Source organism: Cucumis sativus, chromosome 6 (assembly GCF_000004075.3).
Source record: "Cucumis sativus cultivar 9930 chromosome 6, Cucumber_9930_V3, whole genome shotgun sequence".
In the NCBI taxonomy this organism is placed as follows: Eukaryota; Viridiplantae; Streptophyta; class Magnoliopsida; order Cucurbitales; family Cucurbitaceae; genus Cucumis; species Cucumis sativus.
The window spans coordinates 6,388,267-6,415,020 of NC_026660.2; the positions used below are offsets into that span (position 1 = coordinate 6,388,267).

The following is a 26,754-nucleotide window of genomic DNA, read 5'->3' on the forward strand; positions in this document are numbered from 1 at the left end:
ATTATTTTGTTCCAATATGAAATGTATGTATTCTCTTTTTACTTTTATTATTTCCCCCCCATCCAAGTTGACTTCACAATTATTGGTTCTAAAGAAACATCTTATGTCAAGAAGAGTTCCCAATATATATATATATTTTAATTAATTTATAGTTTATATAAATAATTGTATAGTAGTTTTAAAAGGAAAATATTTGAGTTGGAAAGAGGTTTATGAGTAGTGGCGATGAAATGTCCCCTCAATTAGCAACAAGGTTTGATGTGTTCATTCAAATTGATGACGTGTGCGCTATTTAATGGTTCGTTGAGGTTGCCACGTCACTCTTCCCTTTTTTTATATTATGATTTCTACCAAATCCGTAGTTGGAAGTTATGTGTTTTTCTCTTTTATTTATTTATTTTACTACACAATAAGTCACAGCAACCAAACAACATCATTGTAGTATTTCTCATTTCCTTTATCACCCTCCTACTTATTCTTATTTATTTCTTTCTTCTTTCCTTTTTTTCTCTCTCTCTATATATATATTATAAGTTTGTGTTTAAAAGTTTGCAATTAAAAAACTATATAGATGAGATACAATAAACTAAATTTGAAACTCAAATTTCAGTCAATCAAATTTGGGCAATTGTTTTTTACTTTTCATTATTACTATGTGTCATGTCAAATCATTCCTATATTACATCAAAATTAGTGTGTATTATATATATATATATATACACGGTAATTATTCCAAAGAATTGAAATTTGATTACACGTCCTAAAATATTTGGGTTATTTCATTATATTTAAAAACAATTTTTAAAAATAATTTTAAATATTGAAATAATTGAAATTATTAATAAATATAGTAAAATTTTACATTTTTATTATACCAGTAAAAGATTTATGTTGGACATCTACGAGTATTTATTTAAATATTTATAAAACAAAAGATTTACTAGATGAATATTTTTAAAAATAGCAACATAAATTAAAATGTTAACGAGCTCTAACAAAATTTTAGATTGTATCTGTGATAGTTATCACTGTACCATATCAATAACTATCAGTAATAGAACTTGTTAAATGTTGTCAATATTTTGTAAAATCTAATGTTCTTAAAAACTTCCCTTTACTATATTTATAAATGATTTGGCTAATTTTATCATGTTTACAAATTATTATAATTGTACTTATGGATTAAACTAAAGAAGAATTTTATAAAATATTTACGACAAATGACAAAAATTTAAATTCTATAATTGATAGTCATTGATACGCTATATTGATAGAAGTCTGTCAATTAACTATTATTAATAGAATTCAAAATTTTGATATTTTAATTTATTTTTCTATTTTAAAATTTTCATAAATTAAAAATAAAGATGGTGAATATTGTATTTTATAAAGAAACATATTTGAAAATTTGGTATATATATATATATATATATTGGGAAGGGGTAGAAGTTGGAATTAAGGGAAAATATTATGTTGATGGGTTTCCTTTCCTGATGTTGCGCCGGTATTCGGCGCCTCCGTACGCAGCAGCCGCCGTCCCAGTTCTGATTTTGCAGGCCACGCCTTCCCATCCCTTTCCTCTTCTTCTTCCTCTTCCTCTTCCTCTTCCTCTTCATCTCTTTTTCTTTTTCAATTATACAACTAACACCACCTTATTTTTTTTCCCTTCACCTTCTCTCTCTACAATTAACTAATCAAATGTTACACCATAACTCATCTACTGCCTTTTGCCTTCCTAACTTAATAACACATGCTACTGTATTAACTTAGCTTAGCTCAATGTAATCCACATTCTGATACATTGTTGGATCATCCTTTTTTGTAAGTGCTGTGCTAAAAAAAATGATCGTACAGTTTTTATATTTGATTTTTCAAAAACTGTTCAATCAAATTTTCAACCTTCTGCTTCATGTTAGTATGTTACTGATAAATTCAATTTGTTTATTTGCTACCATTTACCATCTAAACTAACATAAAAATATATAGTAAAAGGTGAGAGATTGAACTTAAAAGAAAACATGAATATATGTATATATACATTTACTATATATTTTTATTTTTAATCTCTTTGGATTTCTTGTTTTTTTATTTATTTCTTTTCTCTCTTGAAAATGAAACAAAGTTCATTAAATTTCTTTGGAGATATTCATGAGCAAAGGTACAATTATGACATATGAGAATCACTTCAAAGGGGACACAATTTAATTGGAGTTGCTATTACACACAACTACTCTGAATAGTATGAATTGGGAATGTTTAATTTCTACACATTTAATAAAAAGATATCATATATTATTACCTTTCCTTTTCTTAATTCTATTGTTTTTTTTTTTTTAATTTCCATTATTTGTCATCATATGTAATAACATCTAATTTATATATTTTTCTAAATCTCTAATATTAATATAATAACGTGTGAGTATGACCATTTTTAACCATTGTGTTTTATCCTTTCATCAAACAAGTCTCCTTGTTAATTTATCCAACATAAAAGTGAGAATACATTAAACTAAATTTCTTTAACAAAACTCTCACATATAGTATAACCACAACATGACATAAACATACTTTTTCGCATTTTTCTAAAATCATTCAATATGTGGCCAACCCATAATTATTTAGCAATTATATTGTCCTAATCCTTAGATATATGGCCAAGAAAAAAGAAAAGTTTGAAACTTTTTCGTATACATTTAATCACATAGCTACATTGGTTGGACTCCCTAGCTCAAATAACTTCTTAAAACAACTAGTAGGTATGTACCCTAAAAACGATTAAATAAAATATATAGAGATAATAGACGGTTAAAAGAAGCTTGTTACTTAAGTTTAACGATAAATAAAGTAAAAATTAGATTCAAACCTTTTGACTAATTGATGTTGTCTAACAGTTGAGTTATATAAACTGCTTAGTTAGGTTGGTTAGTAATATTAAAAAAAGATATGTATATAGATAGATATGGATAATAAGCAAGGTTTATATATAAAAACAAAATTGGGTTGTGTGAATGGAAAAAGAGGAAATGTTAGAAGAAATGGAGACATGAAAAGAGGGAACAAAAGCAGAGAGAGAGAAGAAGCAAAGTAATGTATGAAAGGCCAAAGTCTGCAAACTGTGAAAGTGATTTCTTTTTACATAATATATATATATATATATATATATATATATGATGCTTGTTTGTTTGTTTTTGAAACTTTTTATGCACTTTATTTTCTGTTTCTGAGCTGATCAGTTTCATGTGTGTGTGCTTTGCAATGAAAAGTTAGGTTTGTTTCAGCAGATCCACGAGAGGTCAAAGCGATAAACCCCATAAAAAAAATCCTCACCTTTTCTCCTCTCCCTTTCACCATCTACCTTTTCTTTTTCATCTCTTTAGGGTTTGTTTGTTAAACCACAATTAACTCAAAATGTAAAGTAATAGTAGTATATATATTCATATAACTTAGTTTTTGAGCCTAAAAATAACTTCAGGTAACTATATATACGTAATCTTGACTAAAAAGAATTCAATTATATTGAGAATTTGAAACAGTTAAGTACCAACCAAAGAAGAGCTAAATAAGATAAAGAGTCATGAGTTTGTTTTTGTTGGAAGTTAATAATAAGATTAAGAAAGGGGTTGTGTGGTGTGGATTGAGAATGGTAATAAGAAGAGAGAGAGAGAGGTAAAAAGAAAAGCAAAACATGCGCGTAAGGGTCACGTCAGACATTTCCTTTCTTCTTCCCTTCTTCTTCTTCCTATCAGAAGAGAAAAAAACAACAACCCGACAACAACCACAGTACATCACAGCCGTATCTATTTATACAATTTGTTTTTTTTTTTAAAAAAAAGAAAAGATAATTTTTTTACTTTCTCTTTGCTTTTATTAATTTTTGGTTTCTATGTATTTATTTATTTAAATCCCAGCAGCCGCCTCCCATTCAGAATTCTGACAAACCCTATTTTTCTTTTCTTTCTAATGTAAATCTATCTAATAATATTGTAATTCATTTTCTCTTGACACAGTAGACAGGAAAGAAAAGAAAGAAAAAAGACATAAGAAAACATAATAATCCCACGCCTCTCGACAACAACAGACAAATTCTCCTTTTTATTACTTCTCTTGCCTCCTCCATTTTTAATTTACTACTCCACTTCACTTAACCACGTTTCTCTTTTTTCATTCTTTTTTATCTATTATATAATAATCTAACATGCTCTCTACTTTCTATAGTTTTGTATTCCACCTCTTCTAATCTTTATTTTCTATCTAATTAATTAATATCTAACTAGACATACCTTAGTCTTTGATCATCACCTTATATTAGATATCATTACTATAACTTCAACATCATATCAAACTCACTATTTGATTTAATATTTTGAGTATTCTTTTCTAAAGTATATACTTAAAAGAAGATGTAAAAAGATTATTACAATGCAAAATATATTGGAAAATCATGTCATGGCTACACAAAATACATAAAAGATAAAGACAAAGGTAAAAATTTATTATTTGGGGCGCCACCAACATAACTACTTCCCCTCTCTCCCCTATATAAACCCCCACATCCCTCACAATTATACAATCACCCAAAACAAAAATCCCTCAAACACAAACTATTCATTTCCCACTTCTTTTCAATCACTCATCACGAAGAAAAATGATGCATTATCAAGCAGAGCGTTCATGGGAGTACTACATGCCGGTGACGGCATCAGCATCAAGAGACCCCGTGGACCGAGTAATCCGGCTAGCGGCGGAGAGTGCAGTGGTGATATTCAGTGTGAGCAGCTGCTGCATGTGCCACGCTCTCAAGAGGTTGCTTTGTGGAATGGGAGTAAGCCCGACGGTGTACGAGCTGGACCATGACCCCAGAGGCAAAGACATTGAAAGAGCTTTGATGAGGCTGGTTGGAGCCACCTCGCCACCAGTCCCCGTCGTCTTCATCGGCGGGAAGCTCGTAGGGTCCATGGATAGAGTTATGGCTTCTCATATTAATGGAACTTTGGTTCCTCTTCTCAAGGAAGCTGGGGCCTTGTGGCTCTAGATCTTGATCATCATCATGATCTTTATTTTTTTTCAATATATAATTTTTTTTGTCCTTTTAAATTTTCTATTTCTCCTAACAAAGTTCAAGTTGTTTTTTTTCTTCAATTGGGGTTTAATTTTATGTATCAGATAGATTGATTTTCATATGTCTTATTTCTGTATAGAGATATGGAAATTTAGGCTTCATTATAAATGCTTTAATTATCAACTCTTCTTCTTAATTAATTCTCTACTCCTAATTTTTCTAATTGATACAAAATTATACTAATGAACCCATTTAAAAGATCTGTTCTTGTTTTATTTTGCTGTACTAAAAAGTATATTTAGAAAGAGAGAGATGGAACAAATGCCTTTTTTTCAAAAAAAAAAAAAAAAATTATCTCTTCAATATCACTTCTTAAATTGTTCTTAGCAGAATTCATTGAACTTTTCATTTAGTTTTTGTTTTAGAAATGTTCTTATTAGCTAAATTAAAGAGTATGATATTGGTATGATAAGAGATATCTAAGGATCCAAAATATGAAATTTATGGATAACATTTTAGGATAATGAGTATAATGAACTTTGACTATGATTGTATTGTTTTAAAATATCACTTTCATCTCAAAAGTTGATCTCTATTTTTCTTTTTGGGAAATTTCAAGAATTGCCTCTAAACTTTCCCCCATACTTCGTTCTACATAATAATACATATGATAGAAGTATTACTAAAAGTGGTAATAGAAGAAACTTTAGTAATTAGAGACTACATCTATAATCCATTTTTAAAGTTAATGGTGTGTATATAATATCTAACTTAAAAGAAAAATAAAACTAAAATATGTGAAACAAGTAGGATTAATTGTGAAAATAAAAATAAAAATGAATAAAGTTTGAGAAACTAAGATTACCTTTAAACCGACCATTTACCTTCATTAATTAATAAACTATTTCAAGGTGTAAAATTAGTCCTATTAAGCAATAACATTTACATTAAATTGTCACCTTTTTAGTCCAACAAATTACCAATTAAAGAAATGAAGATCAAACTTTCAACCTTTAATAAGAAAAGTTAGGTTAATTATCATTAAATTTAGCTCATTTTAGAAACTAAATAGTTAATCAACAACATTGTTCTAACTACTTTTTCATGCTATATATATTATTATTAATTTCAGAAAATAAAATAAAATGATAAACACACATATATATATATATACACATATAGTATATATATGATATACACATATTATATGTTTCATTTGTGTCCATTGCAAACAAGATAAAAGCATGGAGAGGCAAAATAATGTTGTTCCTTCAATTATTTTTTCTTCTGTCCCTTTTTATTTTTATACTCTTTGTGCTCTCTCTCTCTCTCTCTACACTGAGGAGTTGTAATTTGTCTACAAAAGCATAATTTATAGATCTAATAATTAAGTATGATTAACTCATGTTGTTTTCTATTATTTTCTTCTTCTTTTCAATGTATATAGTCAACTATACATGGTCCGATCTTTGCAAAGAATTTTCCACATTCATATTTAGGGAATTATTATTGAACATATGTTGCATAGGTAAATTTGAGTTCAACTAGGTTTGTCATCTCAATAAATTGTATATTTGGAAGTAATTTTGAAATGGTAAAATCACTTGTACAATTGATTTTGAGTGATTTGAATAAGATGTGTTCCAAGGAAATTTTGAACAATAAAAAAGAAGATTTTAACTTACTCAAAATCACTCCCAAACCATGAACTAATAATGAATGTCTTGATCATATCCATAGTCTTCCAATTTGGAACATTTTGTGAGAATCATTGCTCTCTATCTTCTCCTTTCTCCATATTTTCCCTCTAATTTTCACAGCTTGCGGAGAAGTACAAAGTCAAAACCTTAGGTTTATTTTGTTGGATTCACATCTACATCTCTTAAAAATTTGTCACATGCAGTGTATTAAATTACACACACATTCACATAAGTTTACTTTTCTTATTCTTCTATTTTACATATTGGTAAACTTAGGTGGTAAACTCAATAAAAGTGTCAAAGTAAACCTAGGTTTGTAGTAGAAAAATAGTTTTAAAAAATTAACATGAGTACAATCACTTCAAATATAAACAAAACCAATGTTGTTCTATAAGTTTCTTCCTAGTTAAATTATAAAAAGTATTTGTTGCAAAAATTACCACGTTATATCCTTGAACTTTCTATAAACATCTCAAAAATTATATCTTTGAGTAGATATTCTATAGGATTTCAAAAAAAAAAAAATTGAGATATAAAATAGTGTATAGTAGGTGATATGAAACAGAAATTTGAATCACCGTATTGTTATATGTTATCGTCACACACAATTTCAAATCCTAATTTCTACTTGAAATTCTAATTTATATTTCATGGATAGTTTTAAGGTGTGTTTGGATTGATTTTTGTATAAAAATTTAATAACAAAATTTCACTAAAATATGAACATTTTGATTTGAATTAATAACATCAAACTTAATTCTAACATGAAATATCTTACACCAAAACAAAAGAAAGATCTAAAAGGTTAATATGTAGTGCGATAAATAACATCCCAAGAAATTTCAGCTATAAAACAACGATATTACAGCCTAACCAAATGCAATCTTTGTTTTGCAGTTTGTAACTTGTACTGAAAAAAAAATGTACTAGGTTTTATATATGATTATGTTGAGAACTCATGCAATGTACTATCATCCCAAATATGAGCTAATATCAAGAATTTTGAACTCAGACATTCGGTTGACACATAGTTTCAACATACAATTTGTCCAGAACAATCCGTAGATCATACAAAAGTTCAGAAAATTGGAAAATAACTATTGTTAGTAGTTTTAAGCTTAAATTAAACAAAATGATTAATGAAAATTTTGGTTCTTGAAGAGCAGTAGACTTTAAATTGAATAGATAAAATTCACAATTCAACCGGATATTATATAAAATTAAAATTTTAAATTGACATACACTATAGTATGAAAGGTAAACCTGGAAGAACAAAGTCACCACAAGCACAAGCACAAGCACAAACATAATAAATTGATTCTCAATATCTATCTAGTGATATTTAAATGCTTCTATTTCAAGGGTTTCATGAAGGAAGCCATTCTGAACCGCAGCACTCTAAGCCTCTGTGGAGAGAACAAACTGGTGTTGCAATCTTAGTTTTAATATCTCTTTGGAAAATTGACTGATAGAAAAGCTATGATTGAGATTTGATGTTTTACGTTTCTTTCACTTCTTTTGTGTTTTAATAAAAAGCTTAGTATTCGGATGAACTTCTCTTTTTCATTCTCCATTTTCTTCTAACATACAAATTATAGATAGATATTTATCAAGACTTCCATCAGATATTCATCATTTATGTAAGCAACATCCAAATTATACATATAAATAGACCAGCCCCATTTAACAACTTCCCTTGTCTGACCAGAAAAATGTTAAATTACACAAAAAAAAAAAAAAAAAAAAATCAACTTTCAAATTTGTGTATATCAATAATATTCTAAATTTTGAAAAGTTTCAAATATGCTCTTCATCTTAAAAAAAAGAAACAAAAATTAAAAAGCTTAGTTTTAGATGGAAACGATTAAACTTTTGTTTTAAAAAAACACAAAACAGTTTAGAAGTTTCATACTTCAAAAACAGTTAAAAAAAATATTCTCATTCATACAAAATTTATACCAATTTTAAGTTAAAACCATAGATTTATATTTATTTGATGAACACAACCAATGTTAGTGATTATTGTTTTAATTAACCTAAAATTTATTGTCAAATAGAAAAACGTATTTGACTATTAAGAGTAGTATAGTGATAGTTTGATAGATCTATACATGTGAGATTTTTTTATTTAATAAATAATTGTTTTGGTATGTTTTAAGGACGTTGGAGAAATTGTAGACACCTTATGGATAACTTATTTTCTCATATACGAACAATCAATTAAAATGTGCTTACAAAAAAAACTCATAATTGCTAAAAATAAAATCCACCTTCTTACCCACAAACTTAACATGTTAACAAAAAATAAATTAAAAAACATTAATTTAAATAATCACTTAATTTGAATCAATCTTCAATCAAAGATAATTTATTATTTTAAAATTTTATAAGATTTTGTAAAATTCCACGTTTTAACCCAATTTAAAATAAGATATATAGATGGATTATAGCCTTAATTTGAGACGTATACATGAAACGTATACAAGTTTGTTGGTAATATTGAAACTTTTGAAAGTATATAGGGAGGAAAGTTTAAAGGTATTTATATAATATTTTAGCATTTTTTTTCAAACACTGCTAGAATAGAAAGTTGAAGGAAAGGAGGGGAAAAAGTCAGATTGCATTAACATTAGAGAAAGAATGAAAAAGTTTGAATTACACTGAAACAAAGAGAACTAAGAGAAAGGGAGGCTGATCAAATTAACTGAATAATAGAATGGGCAGTTAATTAGTTGAAAAAACGATAAAGCAATAAAATCAGTGAATATCAACGGTTCATAAATAGGAAATCACTTTGTATATATAATTATGAAGCATTAAGTGTTGGCTCCATCCATATGGCCTAAAGGGTCATCTGAAAGAACCATTTTTGTAGAATGTTGGCTGACGGATGGAACAGTTGAATTCATTTATCCTGTTTTTGTACATTAACATATTCTATTATAAATTTTGAGCCTTCAGCTACATCATTAAAAAAATCATATTGCATTTAATATAAAATCAACTCACCCCATTGTTAAACTCAAATTTGGTACAGATAGCCTAAAATATAAGTGTTGCATAATATATTTGTTACAGCTATTGAAAGCATATTTGACATTAAAAAGAACACACAATTGAGCTAAAAAGAACACACAATTGAGACTAAAAAGAACTAAAGTTTTAAAGGTAGTCTTTGAGGATTTAGGATAGAACTCTTAGAAAAACAATTTTTAAAAAGTGATCATTCCCATGGGTTTCTTTTTCCAAATTATCTTCAACTTTTAGTACACAAAGTGCAGCAAGAGAAAAAAAAGAAAAAGAAAGACAAATGATAAACATTCACAAGGCAGAAGAAGCAGAAGAAGAAGAAAATTCATACTTCCAGCAAAAGAATATTCATGTGAACTATAATAAATGTGAAAGTTTCTATACAATTTTATCGATAAAAAAGGCTAATAGACTAAGTAAAAAGCTGATGACTATAACTTAATTGATATAAAGTATGAAATCTCAACCTAACAGACCAAAAAATTGAATATCTAGTCTACAAATGGTTGAACTCAAACATAAATTTTAGAAAGGCATGAAACTAAAGGGTTTTCATCCAGATCTTCAAAAAGTTGATCGATGTTTCGAATGTCATGATCAGAAATATGATATTGGGCCTTTGTAAAAGTTGACGCTATATATCGTTATTTTAGCAGCTCATCTGACCCTTTTTTCTGCTGCCTTTTCAATTATAAGTTTTGTTAAGTTAATACATCTTTTTGTTTTTTGTTTATTCGTTGCTGTGTTTGTTGTGTTCCCAACATCATAAGAAACAAGCAAAACAGTTGAGTACAGGGGAAGCATGCAAAAGAGACAATACATGCTTAACCAAAGCTTTATTTGCAACGGCGAGCACCGAGCTTATAATTCAGCCAATCCTTTTATATTGTTTTAGATGCTTTAAGATTAAGATCTTTTTAGCTTCTTATACAAGTATTTAGAATAATCAAATGAAATGAAAACAGACAAATAAGAGGGATATATATAAAGTCTAGACGCCGTGGCACCCATGCAACAACTAGACAGTCTAGAAGGGCAGAGGATTTAGGCTAAAAATGAATCCTTTTCCCAATCAACCGGAGCTTAAATTCAGGGCAGTTCCTAAATGAATCCTATGAAATTGCCTAACAAGGGCTTCATTTGGTATCATAGAAATTTTTTCTTCTTTTCTCGTGGCATTTTTCTGGGTCCTAAATATAATGAAGTTCCACTTATTGGGTAGTCAGTAGAAATATGAAAAGTTTCTTCCTTGCATCTTTCCAGATCTAGGAAATCAAATAGCCTTTTAATCATCCCATTTATCTCTGAATCCGCCTTAAAAGACTAACCACAAAACCCCTTTCATTTTACACTTGCCCCCACATTCATCCAAAAAGGTACTTCACATGTCTTTGTTTGTAGTGAATAGAATAATCATTTTTTCTTTTCTGATTACAGTTGGTCTAACACCAAGAACTCACGGGCACATTATATGCAAACAGTATATAGCAAACAATCACTTGAAAATTTTAAGATCTTACCCATTGATGCTTCTCGCAAAACCTCCTCCACTTCATTGAATGTTTCTTATGGATCCCACCATTTCTCTCCTTCTTCTCCTTGTTTTAACATCTTTCTTCACTAGTTTGTTTGGCCGAACAGCTGAAGCTCTAACGTCAGTCACTCGAATCACAATAGTGGGCGCAGTTTATTGTGACACATGTTTGAGCAACAGTGTCTCCAAACACAGCTACTTCTTGCCTGGTAAGAAAATTCCATTTCATAATAAAGAATTTGAACTGCCCAGCATTGTGTGTTAATAGACTACGTGATGTGTGGTGTTCAGGTGTGGATGTTCATTTACAGTGCAAATTCAGAGCAATTGCTCCCAAAATGGCTGAGCAAATGGCCTTCTCTGTCAACAGAACAACAGATAAATATGGAGTATATAGATTGGAAATTCCATCTGTGGATGGAATCAATTGTGCTGATGGTATGACAATGCAGTCATTTTGCCAGGCAAGCTTAATAGGCAGCTCATCTGAAGTTTGCAATGTCCCAGGTTTAAGAACTACTTCGGAAGAGATATCAGTCAAGTCTAAGCAAGATAATCTATGTATATTCAGCTTAAATGCTTTGAGTTATAGGCCAATGAAGAAGAACGAAAGCTTATGTGGGAGTAAGAAAGAGAAAATTCCAGATCCCTTTACCTCCTCAAAGTTTTTTCTCCCTTTCTTCCCTCCTTATTCCCTCCCTTTCCCCTTTCCTCCTCTGCCACCATTCCCTTCCTTTCCTTTACCTCCACTTCCTCCATTGCCTCCACTGCCTCCACTGCCCCCACTGCCTCCACTGCCCCCTGTTCCATTTTTTCCTTTCCCTACTTGTCCTAACCCACCATCTTTACCATTTCCTTTCCCACCTTTGCCTCCTTTATTTCCTTCACCTCCAAGTCCATCTCAACCATCTGCACCACCTCCGCCACCCCCATTTAGTCTCAGTGATCCAAGGACCTGGATACCCTATGTTTCTCCATTTTCTCCTCCACCGCCTCCGCCATCATCACCACCTCCATTCAGTCTCAGCGATCCAAGAACCTGGATACCCCATCTTCCTCCATTTTCCCCTCCCCCACCTCCTGCTTTCGATCCCCGAGACCCGAGAACCTGGATTCCTAATATCCCTCCATTTTCTCCTTCCCCACCTCCTGCATTTGATCCTAGAGACCCCAGAACATGGATTCCCCGTATTCCTCCATTTTTCCCTCCCCCACCTCCATCATTCGACCTTAGAGACCCCAGAACATGGATACCCCATTTGCCACCATCCCCTCCACAAGGCCCTCAAAATCAAAAACCCTAATATTGTGCTTTGTTTTCCCTCCTCTTTACCACTACAAATTTTCTTTCAATATGATATTGTTTGATATGTGCTTATGTATTTTTCCGGTGCCCTGTCCATTCGGAAAAACAACAAACACCTTGTGTGCCAATATAATTCATGTACAGAAAACAAAAGGGGATTTGTCTGTTATTAATATGATAAATCAAGAAGCTGGATATCATCAATGTATTATTTCATTAATCTTCAAATTTGCAAGAAAAGTTTACATTCTTAAGTCTTTAGAGAATGATACTAAAAGGAAAAGAAAGAAACTCATAGACCGTCAGTACCTTGCTTCCAGAAAATACCACCGCAACAAAACAACCCCAAAAGAAAAAAAGAAAAAAAAAAAAAAAACGAGAAAAGGAATTGAATTGCCTTCAATACAGAATACCTTTTCTACCTAACTTGAGCGGTGGCAATGGCGAATGAGATCATTCACTTCTTGTTTTCTTTTTCCTTCTTTTTCTGATTCTAACGCTTTTTGATGTGATAATATGAATTCATTGATCCCAAACTAAATTCCCTTTTAAAGACTTCATCTATATGTTCTAAATGGATCACATTCTTCTCTGTAGAAGTACAACTACTCCTCATCCAGCTCAACAACCTTGATAAGCAATCAATTGAAAAAAATAATGGGATTCAAACCAATGGAGTTGATGGATGTAAGATTGTTGTTCTCTTCAGTTAACAATCAATTAGACTTCACACTTATATCAAACTCAATATATAGTTATTGCAGTTTGTAAGTTGGTCTCTTGTCTAAAACCATTAAAATTCCTCTAAAGTTTCTGGCCATCTCTAGTAATACAGCAGTGTCATTGTATATCAATTCCAACTACAACTATACTACTTGAGTTTGATGAGTCCTTATTAATTCAATCAAGTATAATTTTTTCGTATATTTAATATTATCATTATTATTTCTAAGAAACAAGAAAAAAAAAAGTTAGGAATCAAAGATTAAAAGGAAATACTTCCAATTTTCTATCCTTTTCGGCCGCCCATATGACTTTAGATTTTGGAACATTATCTTTAATCTATATAAATCATACCAATACCTATTCTTTACCAAAACATAGTTTTTTTTTTTTTTTTTTTACTTTCTTTTTTCATTTATCAAAGCATATATTATCTTTGAAACATTTTTAAATAAACCAAAATTTTATATTGCATAAATATTTTGAATAGTTTTCTGATTTACAATAATTTTAATTATAATTATCTTATTATTTTCGTACCTTCTCAAGTTGATTCAATAATTGAATAAAATAGTAGCCTACCTAAGGGCTTATTTGACATATGGTTTGTTAATTTACAAAGTCAACATCCAAGTTGATGTTTTGTTTTCCTCTCAATTTTTTTAATTTCAATTTTGTTTTAATAATGAACTTTAGATTAAATTGCAATTTTAGTCTCTTAAATTTAATTCTTCAACTTTTTAATTTTTTTTATTAGTTGACTAAACATAGAATGAAAAGTTTATAAACATTTATATAATAAGAAATCACGTATTTTTTTTTCTTTTTGGGAAATATATAACAATTACAAAAACGATTTAAAAAAATTCCTAAGGTTTTCAAACACCATTTTTTAAATTGAAAAACACACCAAACTCAATTTGATACAAAACATTCATGTTTTTTCAAAGAAAAAAAAACTGAAAACAAAAAATCACAAATTAATTCGTTAGAAACGAGTCCTTATAATTTTATAATTTTCAATTTTTGTTTTTAAAAATCTATGGTGAGAGACAATAGTTCATGGTAGACACGATATATGATATAAAATTGTTTATCTCCCACCCCAAGTTTAATCAAAACTATCCCTTACCCACCTTTCATCTATACAAACCTAAAGCTTATTATAAATACAACAATGAGCCTATAACCTAAGTTAAAGTTATTAGAAACATTATGACTAAAAATTACCAAAATGATTCCCTAACGACCACCCTCCCCACTAATCTCAAACTTATAAATAAAATAACTAATTAAATGTAACATCAAAACTAAATGACTATACCAACTTAGCTAAAAACATAAACTTAGAAAATACTTGTTTGCACCTAAACTTAATTATCCACTCACCCTCCCCCATCTTAATCACAAAACTTAATGTCAAAATTAATCTAAAGGTAAAAACTCTTTCTAGTTGGCTCCTCCTCCATCTTTGTAGTCTAAATAAAAGGGCAGTAGCTGATTAATGAAACTAATATAAGGTTTAGTGGTAATTTATAATTAGTGACTTGCAATTGCATGTATTATTAAAATCCAAATTTGTAATGTGCTTTGACTAACCCCTCCTAGCTACCCACTAATTTCTGCCCCCATCAATAATTCACTCCACCATCATTCTAATATTGACTCCAAATTCCATACATTCTTTTTCATTTTTTATTTTACACCATTATTATTCTTTTTCATCTTTAAAATTAATATTACCATTCCAATCATTTTGATAAAAAGTACATATTTTCAATTTATAATTTAGAAAAGTTATTGATTTTTTTATCAAATAAACGCACGATACTTTTAATTTTAAAATAATTTATTTTGAAGTTTAGAATTTTCACAAATATATTTTCTTTTCCGTCAAAATTTCGTCATTTACTTTATTTATGGAATAAATCACGAACTTAAATATTAATAACATAAACAAAGTTAAGTTATACTTATTTTCATCATGTTATCTTATTACACTCTTTTTTATGTTAATTAACTATTGCATTCGTGGTTTTTTTTTTAATTACTAAAGTATATATTTTTTTAGAACCCTAAACTTATTTGTTAACGTTATTAAACTAATCTCATAGGACTAATCTCATTTCTTGGTTTGGCCGACCTTCGTTTAAAAAGTATTTCCAAAATTGAACTGCAAATTAGAATCTCTAACAAACAAATTCCAAAAATTTAAATATTATAAGTAATTATTCTAACTATATATTGAGAATCTTTAGAATTATACTTCCTGAGGAAAAAGTCTATGAACCCCACCCATAGTTATTAGACTTAGATATAAACAATTCACATTTTAATTTTTTTGTTTTAGAGTTTTTCTTCATTTCATTTCCTTTATTTTAATTACAACTAATTTCACTTTGATTTTGGCCATTAGAATTTGACTAAAATGGTTTCATAAATCAAAATTAACTGATATAAACTATCTAATTTTTTGCTTTGTGGTTCAATTCAAGTAACTTGGCCTTTTAATGCCACCCAAGGGACCAAAAAACTAAACATAAACATAATAATAAAAGAGTATAGTTTAGATTTTTTGGCCAATCTGTTTGTTTTTTTCATTTAATAATACAAGTTGACTTTTAAATTTTTATAATATTTATTGTTTATTTATATCTCAATGTGCTCTTTTGAAAATATATATTTAAAAAAAAAATAGTATGTTGTATCAAAATTGTTTACGTGTATTTGTTTGTTTTTCAAATTTAGATCGTCAAATTAAATGTTGACAGCGATGAAAAATGTCATTTTCTCAAATCTAATGAACTAGTCAATGGAAGTTTCAAATAAAATGTTAGATGTTGAGTTAATAATAAAATATTTTTTAAAAAAAATTAAATATGTGTTGATTACATTAATATTATTAATTTCAAATATATTTTTAAAGGCGTCGTTTGAAGATTAAAGTTTGAGTAATGTTGTAACATGATTAGATAAGCTTGTCATCTTCTATACGTAAATTCACAAAAGAAGAATAAATCTCCCTATTAAAGACGACGACAAAATTAATCAAATTAAATAAGTTTACATTTTTTAAAACATAGAGGCTAGTATGAAAAAAATGCTACTACTATATTTCCCCCTATTGAAGGAGTAACAATCTCACATAAAAGTCACATTAAGGGCTATTATGAAAGCAACTCTTCAAAATATTTGTTATTTATTTTTGCATGAATCTATAAGAAAAATATTGTCTAAAAATCAAGAATGGCATCTTTTATAAATACCATCCTTTAATGGCACATTCATTGAATTACAATAATTAATAAATATCACAATTTTTTTTGTTTTTTTTTTTCATCACCCATTTTAAATTTTAGTCTACCTACTCAATCTATCAATCTCATCCCCTATCCAAGTGGCAATCTTTCCTCAAGCCCACATAATTATATGTCATATTGGGAAATAGTTTGTCTAATCAACATGTCAGGTTAGTATTCGAAACGTAAATTGATATATTTAAAAGTTCAAAAACTTGAACACGTCGCACTTTTTTAAATTCAAGGATATGAGGTAGCTACGGATTTGAAGCTCTTTAACTTTATCATCGTAAGTATATTAGTGTTATATGTTATTTGAGTTATGTTCATATTGGTTATTTAATCGTAAAATATATATATTTATCGGATTGTCTAGATTTTCATCTCACCCCTAAAACAATAAACCCTATCAACTTCAAATGCAAGCTCTCTCCACCTACCATAATAATTTTATAAATTCAACTATTTCCACGTTATGGTATAACTTAGAAGATTGTAATACTTTAACTAAACAAAAATATATTTTGGATTGCCTTCCTACCATTTGTTTTATTTGAACTTGATTAAATTAGACAAATTAAATGATCTGTTAGTGCTAAGTCACGATCAATTTACTAGGATTGTAATTGAATGGATCATTAAACAAATTTAAAGGACTAAATAAATACGATTATTGAAGAAATTTAATTTAACAATTAATTTAATTAAATTGTATTTTAACCTTAAAATGAGTAAAATTTGGGTGTGGTTGAGCTGCACAGTCTAAAAACGTGTCCCAACCTTATGGCTACACGTGTCAGCTTTTTTTGTTGGTGTCTTTTTTCTTCTTTTTTTTAATACAAAGCTTTTCTTTCCTTTTTATTCTTTTTTTGTGTGTGTTTTTCATTTTCTAAACTTTTCAATTATAAAAGACAAATGAAAAGGAAAAAAGAAAAACAACATAAAAAATCAAAGTAAATGTCCAAATGGAAAATCTTCTAATACTACAACATAGATTTTGAACTCAAACAAACATCAACCATGATTATAGTTAGTTTTATTTGATTTTAATTAGCCAACACTATCTTCCTATTAACTAAAAAGTAAATAAAAAGAGTGTTTAATATCTCCTATAGTAATAAAAATTTTCTTCAATACCATCATCGATTCGTTGACTCATCTAGTCATTGTAAAATACAATAAATAAATAAATATTAAAAACCCTATTCTAAAATATTAATAATTTATTTTTCTTAATTTTCCATTTTAAAATTTTGCACTAAGAGACATAGCAGTTGAGAAGTGAGTGATGTCATGGAAAATAAATATCAATAATTTAAAATGAAAAAAAAAATACAAAGGAGAGAAATGGAAAAAAAATGTATTAAAAATTAAAATTCCACATGGGGTTGGCTTTATATATAAACCTCTTCTTCCTCCCTCCATTTTCATACAGACGCCATTTTCAATCAATCTAAGAAAATTCCTTCCCCCTTTTCTCTCAATTCTCTTTCATTTTTCTTCGTAAGTCTTCAAGAAATTTTCTTATTTTATTTATTTATTTATTTTTTTCATAATCATCTTCAATTAATTTTCTCCCCAAATTCATCGAATTGGTTTTTCGTTAATCACGATGAGTAACACAATGAGACCTAGGGTTAAGATCTTGTTTTATTTAGTATACGATCGAGGTTAATTTCCATCAAATTCAACAAAATCAAACCCAAATTTCCGTTTAAATCATTCTCGCTAAGTTCCGATCCGAAGGATTTTCGTTTCTGAAATTCGCTAGTTTCGTTTACATTTGATCCATGGATTTAAGTAGAGAGAAAGTGAAGAACAAGGGATTGATCTTGAAAACCTGGGAGCGGTGCAAATCGATGGGCCGAGGGCAAAGAAATTCACCGTCCTCCACTGGAATAAAACGATTCTTAACGAGGAAGACAAAATCCTTGCCTCGCTTGGAGGTCTTCTCCGGCGGAGAAGACGAGGACGAGAAGGAACGCCGGCGTAGCCGAAAACGGAGAGTTGCGCCTGAAGGATGTTTCACGGTGTACGTCGGAGCAGAGAGGCAGAGATTCGTGATCAAAACAGAGTGTGCTAACCATCCTCTGTTCCGATCGCTGTTGGAGGAGGCGGAGGCGGAGTACGGATACAACTGTCAAGCGCCGCTATCGCTACCTTGCGATGTTGAGAGTTTTTATAGCGTATTGATGGAGATGGATGACGACAGCGCCGGTGATCTCCGCCGTGGATGTGGGTATCCAACTCCGAAGAGATTTGGATATAATCTTCTCAGTCCACGATCTTCATCGCTGGTTGTAAATTAAATCAGTTTTCCACTTCAGATTCTCTACTTCTCTCTCTTTTGAATTTAAAAGTGGTTTTTTTAATTTGTGTTGGTTGGTGGTTTTAGATTTTAGGATTATGTGTTGTTGTTCTTGTTGCAAAAGGTGGTGTTATGAATGTGGTGTTTTGTTGTTGTAAGGGTTCGTCTTTTAAAAACCGAATCGATTTGGTTTTAATTAATCGATCGGTTCGTTCTTTTAGCAAACTTATATATACATTAAAGTTGGAATTTGTCTAAAATCGATTTAAACAAATTTGTATAATTAGACCGAACATAGCTCAAAGTTTGACAATTCATCTGAAAGGTAAAAAAAAACGATACAAATATGTCCAATCTAAATTAAGCTAACAGTAATTAACTAGAATTTGTGGAACAAAATTAGAAACCATATAAAAGGAACGAATGCATGAATTTGTTTAGTCATTGTCTAATAATTCTTATTAATTTGAACGAGAAGTTTTAATTAAAGAACCATAAATAAAATCTTAATCAAACACAAAAATTCAGCCAAATAGGCACTAAAGGCCAATGATTAAGCATAAATTTGATGATTAGGCTAAGAGCCATATCAAGGGGCAATGGAAAAATAAAAGGTTTTAATTAAGAGATCAAATAGGCCTTAAATGGAGGTAACCTACTTACAATTTTCTTGAAATTAAAATATAACAAAGTCAAATAGAAGCTAACAATTTTGCATCGTTAGATGTATTATAGCGAAACTATAAAAATATTTGAATGTTTTATATATTTAGATGTAAACTATTGGACAAATACGATGACTTTGTATAATCGATTATTTAAAAGCATGCAACATTTAAAACAGTACACATGAGACAACTATTTATTTTGACATACGTCATTGACAAATAAATATAATAAAATTAGATGGATCGAACACTCATAGATATTTGAATATTAGTTTTAGTGTATTATAATAATTTGTGATTTTAATCGGTATTTTTCGTTTCTACTACTTTTCTCTTCATATTTTTCTTGTTTATTGCTGTCTATGGTATAATAATTTAGTCAATAATATAAGAATATTGTTATCTCTCTCTAACAAAATATGTTGTTTCAATGTTAATCATAAATAAACTTTGACCCTCTAGTTTTATTTTTCGAGGTGCAAATTCATGCAACTAATAAATGGGTAAAATTCAATGATGAATAATAACGTTGTCATAAATTATTGATTCCGATAGCCATTTTTGTTTTTAGCTCATTATTATAATAAGCTTTTTATAATTACAATCGAATTTATATTATTTGTTCCCTTTAAAATCTACTTGAAATATATTTATGGTAAATTGGTGGATGAAGGGTTAAGCAGTACAACGTTTATAAAATTAATTTAACAAGTTAACTATAGACTTTCCAGTTTCAATAACAAATTTGATACAAAAACTACGTAATATACACCCCTCCTATTAAGTGCATGCAATAATAAATCTAAAAGCTTATCTTCAATTTAACTTATAATTATCTACATAATTATTGACCTTAGGTTGAGTGTCCATAGGATGATCACAAAAAAGAACAAAATTAGTAAAAGATAAAATTAATGTAAAAATGATATTTTCGACAATTTCTCTAAAATATTTATAGAGGGAGAGGTGGAATCATATATAAATTTAAAACCCTACAAAAGATGAAGAATGACAATGAGAAAGAAAAGGAAAGAATGTCGTATTATTGTTTTGTTAATATAACAGAAAAATTCAATGCCTATCCACACCATGAAATTTTCATCATGCATGACGTCCCATCATTTTTTTTTCTCATTAACTAAACAACTTTATATAAATCTATAATATAATTTACTCTCATGCACAAACTTTACTTACTATTTATTTACTTTTCTTTTTAACTTTGGTACAATTTTTTTATAAAAATTTATTTTCTTAGAAACGAGTTTCTTCAAGGGCCAATCGAGCAATGTGTCATAGTTCCTTCAGATGTTTGCCAAACTTCACGTTTTTTATTTGTGGTTTATGGAGAGGAAAAGAGGAAGAAAAGGGAAGGTGGAAGAGGGGGTTTATATGAAGAGAAGAGGGAATTGAAGAATATTAGGAAGACATCTTTTTGTGGTAAAAAAATGATGTAAATATGTGTAATAGATATATAAAATTTCAAAATTTGTATCTGAATTTTTGAAAAAAGTTTATACTAAATACTATAAGGATATCTTATATAAACTTTCAAATTTTTTTTTTAGAATAGGTATGAAAGGTTAGCAGTAGTAATTAATTTGTATTTTAAATATGTATATTATACTTAAATACTCAAACAAAGACGTAGAACAAAAGGAGGGGCTCCTTACCAAAACCTTCCATAGAGAAGTTAAATATGGAAAAGATGAATAGGGCAATGGGAAAAGATGGAGTAGAAAGTGTCAAAAAGAAAAAAAAGTTATATTACTTGTCTCCTACATCTCACGTATCCTTTAGTAGCAAATATTTTATATAAAAATATGGTTTGATTAACTATGGTTAATAATGATTCCGTAGATGCATTTCCAAATTGAGTTTTGACGTAAATAATTATAAAACGCTAACAATAATATATTGGTAATTTATTTTATGAATATGATTTATTTTTAAAAAGATACCAATTTTAAATTATCTAACTTCTTTACAATTTTTGAGGTGAAGATCACATACAAGATTTGATCCCAAAAAATATCATTTAGTAGTAAATATGGTTTTTTCTAAAAAAAATTCAAATTCTTGTGCAGTTAAATAAGATGAGTTTGTTTGAATAATAACTATTGAGAATAAAAATTTGAGATTTATTCTAAATTTCTGTTCCTTTCTTCTTTTTGTTGGGTTCATTATTTGCCCTTAACTTTTGGTTCTGCAAAAATAGGATGGAGTTAGGAAGAGGGCTTCCACCGCATATTGTTGGTGAAATCTTGTGTAGGGTTGTCATCTCCAATTTTCCCAACTTGAGGCTTCTCTCTAAAGCTTGGAATCATTTTATCTTACATAACGCTCACGATTTCTTTTTTACAAACGCAAATGATGCCTTTCTTCTCTCCACATGTGATCGAACTCCCGATAACAAAGATCTTAATCCTAAGATGCATTGTATCCGTTTTGATACTACCAAACATTTGGGTTTGGATTTGGAATCCGAATGGACTAAATCACCATCGTTAACCTTTGATGGTGACTGGTCCTTTATCTATATGAATGATAATTCCTGCAATGGTCTCGTCTTTCTTTGTAAAGGTGCTTTTTATTCTCGTCATGATGGCATATTCAATCCTATGACTAATGAGTTCTTCCAAGTTCCTCGAAGTGAGTTTGATGGTGATAATTATCACTTTGGATTAGGTTTTAGCCCTATAACAAAACAATACAAATTGTTTCGAGTTACTGACTCATTCTTTATTGATGGTAACTTTGACAATAACTCATCCATAATGGATGTTTTACACTTTAGTAGAAGGAGTGAAACTAATCACAACTATAACCAATGGAGACAACTCCACTCTATCCCTCCTATCATATGTAGTCATGGTGCTTATTTGAATGGTGCCATCTATTGGATTGGAATAACAGAATTAGATAAACAAGATGAGTATCACGTATATGCTCTCGATGTTGAAACTGAACAGATTAAACTGAGTGCTGTCTTGGATCTTGGTTGTCCTTGCTCCATCTCCAAATTATCGTTGCAGCAATTTAATGGCAGCATTTATGCATCTTTCCTCATCAATGTCATTCAAGTGTGGAAGATGGAAGAGAAAGATTTGTGGATTAAAGAATTTGTTATTGATGACATACCAAATAATTGGGGCTCCTTAACCCTTATCAAAGCCTTTGAGAATGGAGAGATATTGTGTATGGTTAATTTTGATTTTTTTTGTTGGTATAATTCTTTCACGGGGAGGAAGAAGATTGTGCCTAAGAATCAAAAGAAGGGTAGAAATGTGTGTCAAATAGAATATTTGAATTTTGGTTTGCTTCAAAATATTTTGACAGGAAAAGAGACAAAAGAGTGACAGATCGTAGATAGCAGCTACGTTTCAGTATCCATTGTTTATCCATTGAAGGTTGGTGAAGGGGAAAGGCAGTGATTGAGAATCCCGTAAGCTTTGCAGAGATGTATAAGCAATGAAGCTGTTCTTGCAATGTTTAATCATAAAGGACACACCAAACTCAATCCTTCTACTTAATTTATTGCTTTAGTTATAATTATGTCCCTAATATTTATGACTTTTTTAGTTCTCATTTTTGTTCTATCATATTGTGATCTTCAAACCTTTCATTTTCATCTCTTTTGTGTATTTTTAATTTCTTTCAATAAAGTACATTTATTATTATAGTTTTTTTTTGCTTTTTCATTGAACGTCTCTCCACCCTTTCGTTTTGCTTCTTTTCTTTCTTTTCTTTTTTACTTCCCTTTCTTTCTTGCTTCTTTCCTTTTCCTTTTTTTACTTGAATTAAAAAAAAAAAAATCAACTTTTCTCCATGGAAATTCAGCAACATTTGTGTTCTTGTTCAATAGACAAAATCTTGTTGTGTCCATTATGAATAAACATTGCAAGAGCAGCTTCATTTTTCCTTATAAGAATTGAGTTTGGTGATTACACCACATGTGTCATTTGAATATATCGTATATGCTTTGAACGCTGAAACTGGATCTTGATCCTTGCTCCACTTCCTATGTATGCTTGAAGCAATTTAATGGCAGCATTATTTATGCATTTTTTTCATCAACCTATCCACTTATAACTCCACCATACGAGTGTACTCAAAGATGCAAGAGAAAAATTTGTGGATTGAAGTATTTGTTATTGATGACATACCAAATGATTGGGGGCTCCTTTACCCTTCTGAAACCCTATTAAGATGGAGAGATATTGTGTATGGTTAATCTTGATTTTTTTTTTGTTTGTATAATTCTGGGAGGAAGAAGATTCTGACTAAGAATCAAAATAAGGTGAGAAATATGTGTCAAATAGAGTATTTGAATCTCTAGGAAACAAAAGACATAGATATTAGAATGATTATGATTGTTTTAGTATGGGTAAGATTTTTCTTTTTTCATTCTTCCTTTTTATTATTTATGATTATTTTTAGGTAAGATTGCTTATGCTTTAATCAATGACACATGTGATTAAAAAATTATATAATTTGCAAGGTTGAAATGTAGGAATATGTTAAATTATTTGACTCTCATAACATTGAGATACTAAAACAAAATGTAAGATATTAAATGTTAAGGTATCCAATAGATTAAAGTTATTTATTTATTTTGAAAGTTGTCTCTTCTCTTCTTGATAAGATGAAATATACGGAAGAATGTGGAAACCCATGATGGAAAGAGGGTTCTGATCTCTATCTAAATGTCAAAAAGGAATAATGAGAATGCATTTATTTTGAATTTAGATTGAGGTTGCAAACAGAGAAAGCAGAACTTGGGAGGAGAAAATCAGGTGCACAAACTTTACTTTCTATTTATTTACATTTTTTTTTCTTAGAAACGAGTTTCTCCAAGTGCCAATCGAGCAATGTGTCATCAACTTGTTCCCTGAGATGTTTGCCAAACTTCATGTTTTTAATTGTGGTTTATGGAGAGGAAAAGAGGAAGAAAGGGGAAGGTGGGAGAGGGGGTTTATACGAAGAGAAGAGGGAATTGAAGAATATTAGGAGGACATGGTTGGCGTGATGAAAAGAAGTCATTCAAAGTAAAATTAAGAAAAGAAGAAAGCATATTTGATTGGTTTATTATGTTTAAATAATATTATTGTAAATAACTATAGGTTATAAATAGAATAGTTGTAAATACTATTGTTATATTTGGAGCTTTCAAAAATATAATAATGAGCACTAAAAACTACAAGTTGAGGACTAAAAACTCTTTTTTTTGTTTGTCCAAGCTCTAAATTTTATGTTTTAGTCTCTAATGTTAATGTTATATGAAGGAAAATGCATAGTCCTTTGAGTTGATGAATTTAGAGGATGGAGAAAGATGATATTTGAGAGAAAGATGATAATTCCAACCTAACATTTCTTACAAAGAGAACTTGATGTCTTAATCAATTAAATTAGGTATATATATGTGTATATTTTAATTGTTTCATATATGTGCATATTTTAATTATATCATTTTCAATCATTAATAAAGAAATTAAATGTGACATGTTTCTCTGGATTGAATGTTGTGAGATATTCGATACTAAATTATCTAAGATTCACAGTTTTTCTAGATTGAAGGTCGTGAGATATCCGATACTAAATTATCAAGAATCAACATACTAAATTATCAAGATTCAACTATTTCTCTCGATTGAACGTTCAAGAATAAAGGTCTTCCATGTGCGTGCAGGCCTACCCATGTCGTAATCCATACGTGTATAATTTAATTCAACCTAGTAACTTGGGGATTCTTAAATTATCAAAGATTCACTGTTCCTCTCGATTGAACATTGTGAGATATCCGATACTAAATTTTGACAATTTCATCTATCGTGCAAGGAAAAGGAAAAGTTTTGTTGATTGATTATTTCCTTTAGTTCTGTCATCTATTTGGCACCCATTTGCCTGCTGAGTTAATTAAGTAGTGTGTTCTGCGTACTAGTTAATTAGTTCATTTGGTTAATTAATTAGATGTTAGTGTTAATTATTTGGTTGGTGTGTTAATTATTTGACATACTGATTTATTATTTGCATCTTTTTAATTACTTGACACTCATTTGTTAATTACTTGTATTCATTTGGCATCGTGCGTTAATAATTATCCATTTGACATATTTTTAATTATGCATGTGAAAATAATTATCCATTTGACATGTATTAATTATGCATTTGAATTATTTGAATAAAAGAAGACACCATGTATTTGACAGTTTTAATTTTGGGCATCCTGCATTCTGAGTTAATTATTTGGTACTCATTTGGTCTCTTGATCAATCTCTTGATCAATTACTCATTCAAATTATTTGCATTCTGTATTATTAATTATTTGACATTTGGCTACTGTGTTATTTATTTGCATATTGGGTTAAACCTACTTTGACATTCTGCCGTCAGTTATTATTTACACCCATTTGGCATCTTCGTTTAATTATTTATTATTCTTATGCATTAATTAATTATTTATTACCTTCTCTTATTTATTTTTTAGTTCTCACTAATTGTTTTGCGTACTTCTTAATTAATTATTTTGCATCATTCTATATTAATTAATTATTTTATATAATTATGCATTAATTAATTATTTTGCATCATTATGCATTAATTAATTATTTTGTATCATTATGCATTAATTATTTATTTTGCATACTTTTTTATTAAATAATTATTTTGCATTTTTTTACGTTAATTAAATATTTTGCATCTTTCTGCATTAATTAATCATCTTGTACATTTTTGCATATTATCTCTGTATTTATTTTATCTCAACATATTATCTTAAGTATTTTTCAAATTTTACAATGTTTTGTCATTATTATTATTCATTTTCCAATTTAAATATAAAAATGTAAATTAGAGAAAAAGTATTGTTTTTTATGGATTTTATAATTTAAATTTCATGAATACATGAAATTTATCTATTTGAAATTTAATTAATAGATTATTTTTAAATAAACACATTTCATATTTTAAATGAAACTAAGTAGTGTTTTGTATGAATTTATTATTTGTTGGACACATGAAATTTCTTATTAAACACCTATGATGTAAATTAAAATATCAAAGTTTTGGTATTTTAATATTCTTGAGGTGAAAAAAAATATATATCTTTTGAAATAAAAATAAACTTC

General features: G+C 29.2%; 3 protein-coding genes and 1 long non-coding RNA gene across 5 annotated transcripts; 3 read left to right on the top strand and 1 right to left on the bottom strand.

The window, feature by feature from the left end:
• The first annotated feature begins 4,645 nt into the window (after positions 1-4,645).
• Positions 4,646-5,032, top strand: GRX7 (glutaredoxin-C1-like). Its single transcript, NM_001308873.1, has one exon. It carries the CDS (start codon positions 4,646-4,648, stop codon positions 5,030-5,032), a length of 387 nt encoding a protein of 128 aa, NP_001295802.1.
• Positions 5,033-9,359: 4,327 nt separating this feature from the next.
• LOC105435770 lies at positions 9,360-13,489 on the bottom strand. Of its 2 annotated transcripts, XR_969721.2 has the most exons (3): positions 13,043-13,451; positions 11,310-11,529; positions 9,360-9,673 (listed from the first exon to the last, which is right to left on the bottom strand). It is a non-coding gene; the product is annotated as an uncharacterized LOC105435770 (long non-coding RNA). The 2 variants fall into 2 exon arrangements; XR_969720.2 differs by lacking the exon at positions 9,360-9,673 and having other exon boundaries at positions 9,969-11,529; positions 13,043-13,489.
• Positions 11,263-12,857, top strand: LOC101219402 (leucine-rich repeat extensin-like protein 3). Its single transcript, XM_004140496.3, has 2 exons — positions 11,263-11,532; positions 11,615-12,857. The coding sequence occupies exons 1-2, from the start codon at positions 11,349-11,351 to the stop codon at positions 12,625-12,627; spliced, it is 1,197 nt and encodes a 398-aa protein (XP_004140544.1). The 5' UTR covers positions 11,263-11,348; the 3' UTR covers positions 12,628-12,857.
• A 4,597-nt stretch (positions 13,490-18,086) lies between the features above and the next one.
• LOC101219164 (protein SMALL AUXIN UP-REGULATED RNA 10) lies at positions 18,087-19,219 on the top strand. Its single transcript, XM_004140495.3, has one exon. The coding sequence runs from the start codon at positions 18,442-18,444 to the stop codon at positions 18,958-18,960; it is 519 nt and encodes a 172-aa protein (XP_004140543.1). The 5' UTR covers positions 18,087-18,441; the 3' UTR covers positions 18,961-19,219.
• Positions 19,220-26,754: the final 7,535 nt, after the last annotated feature.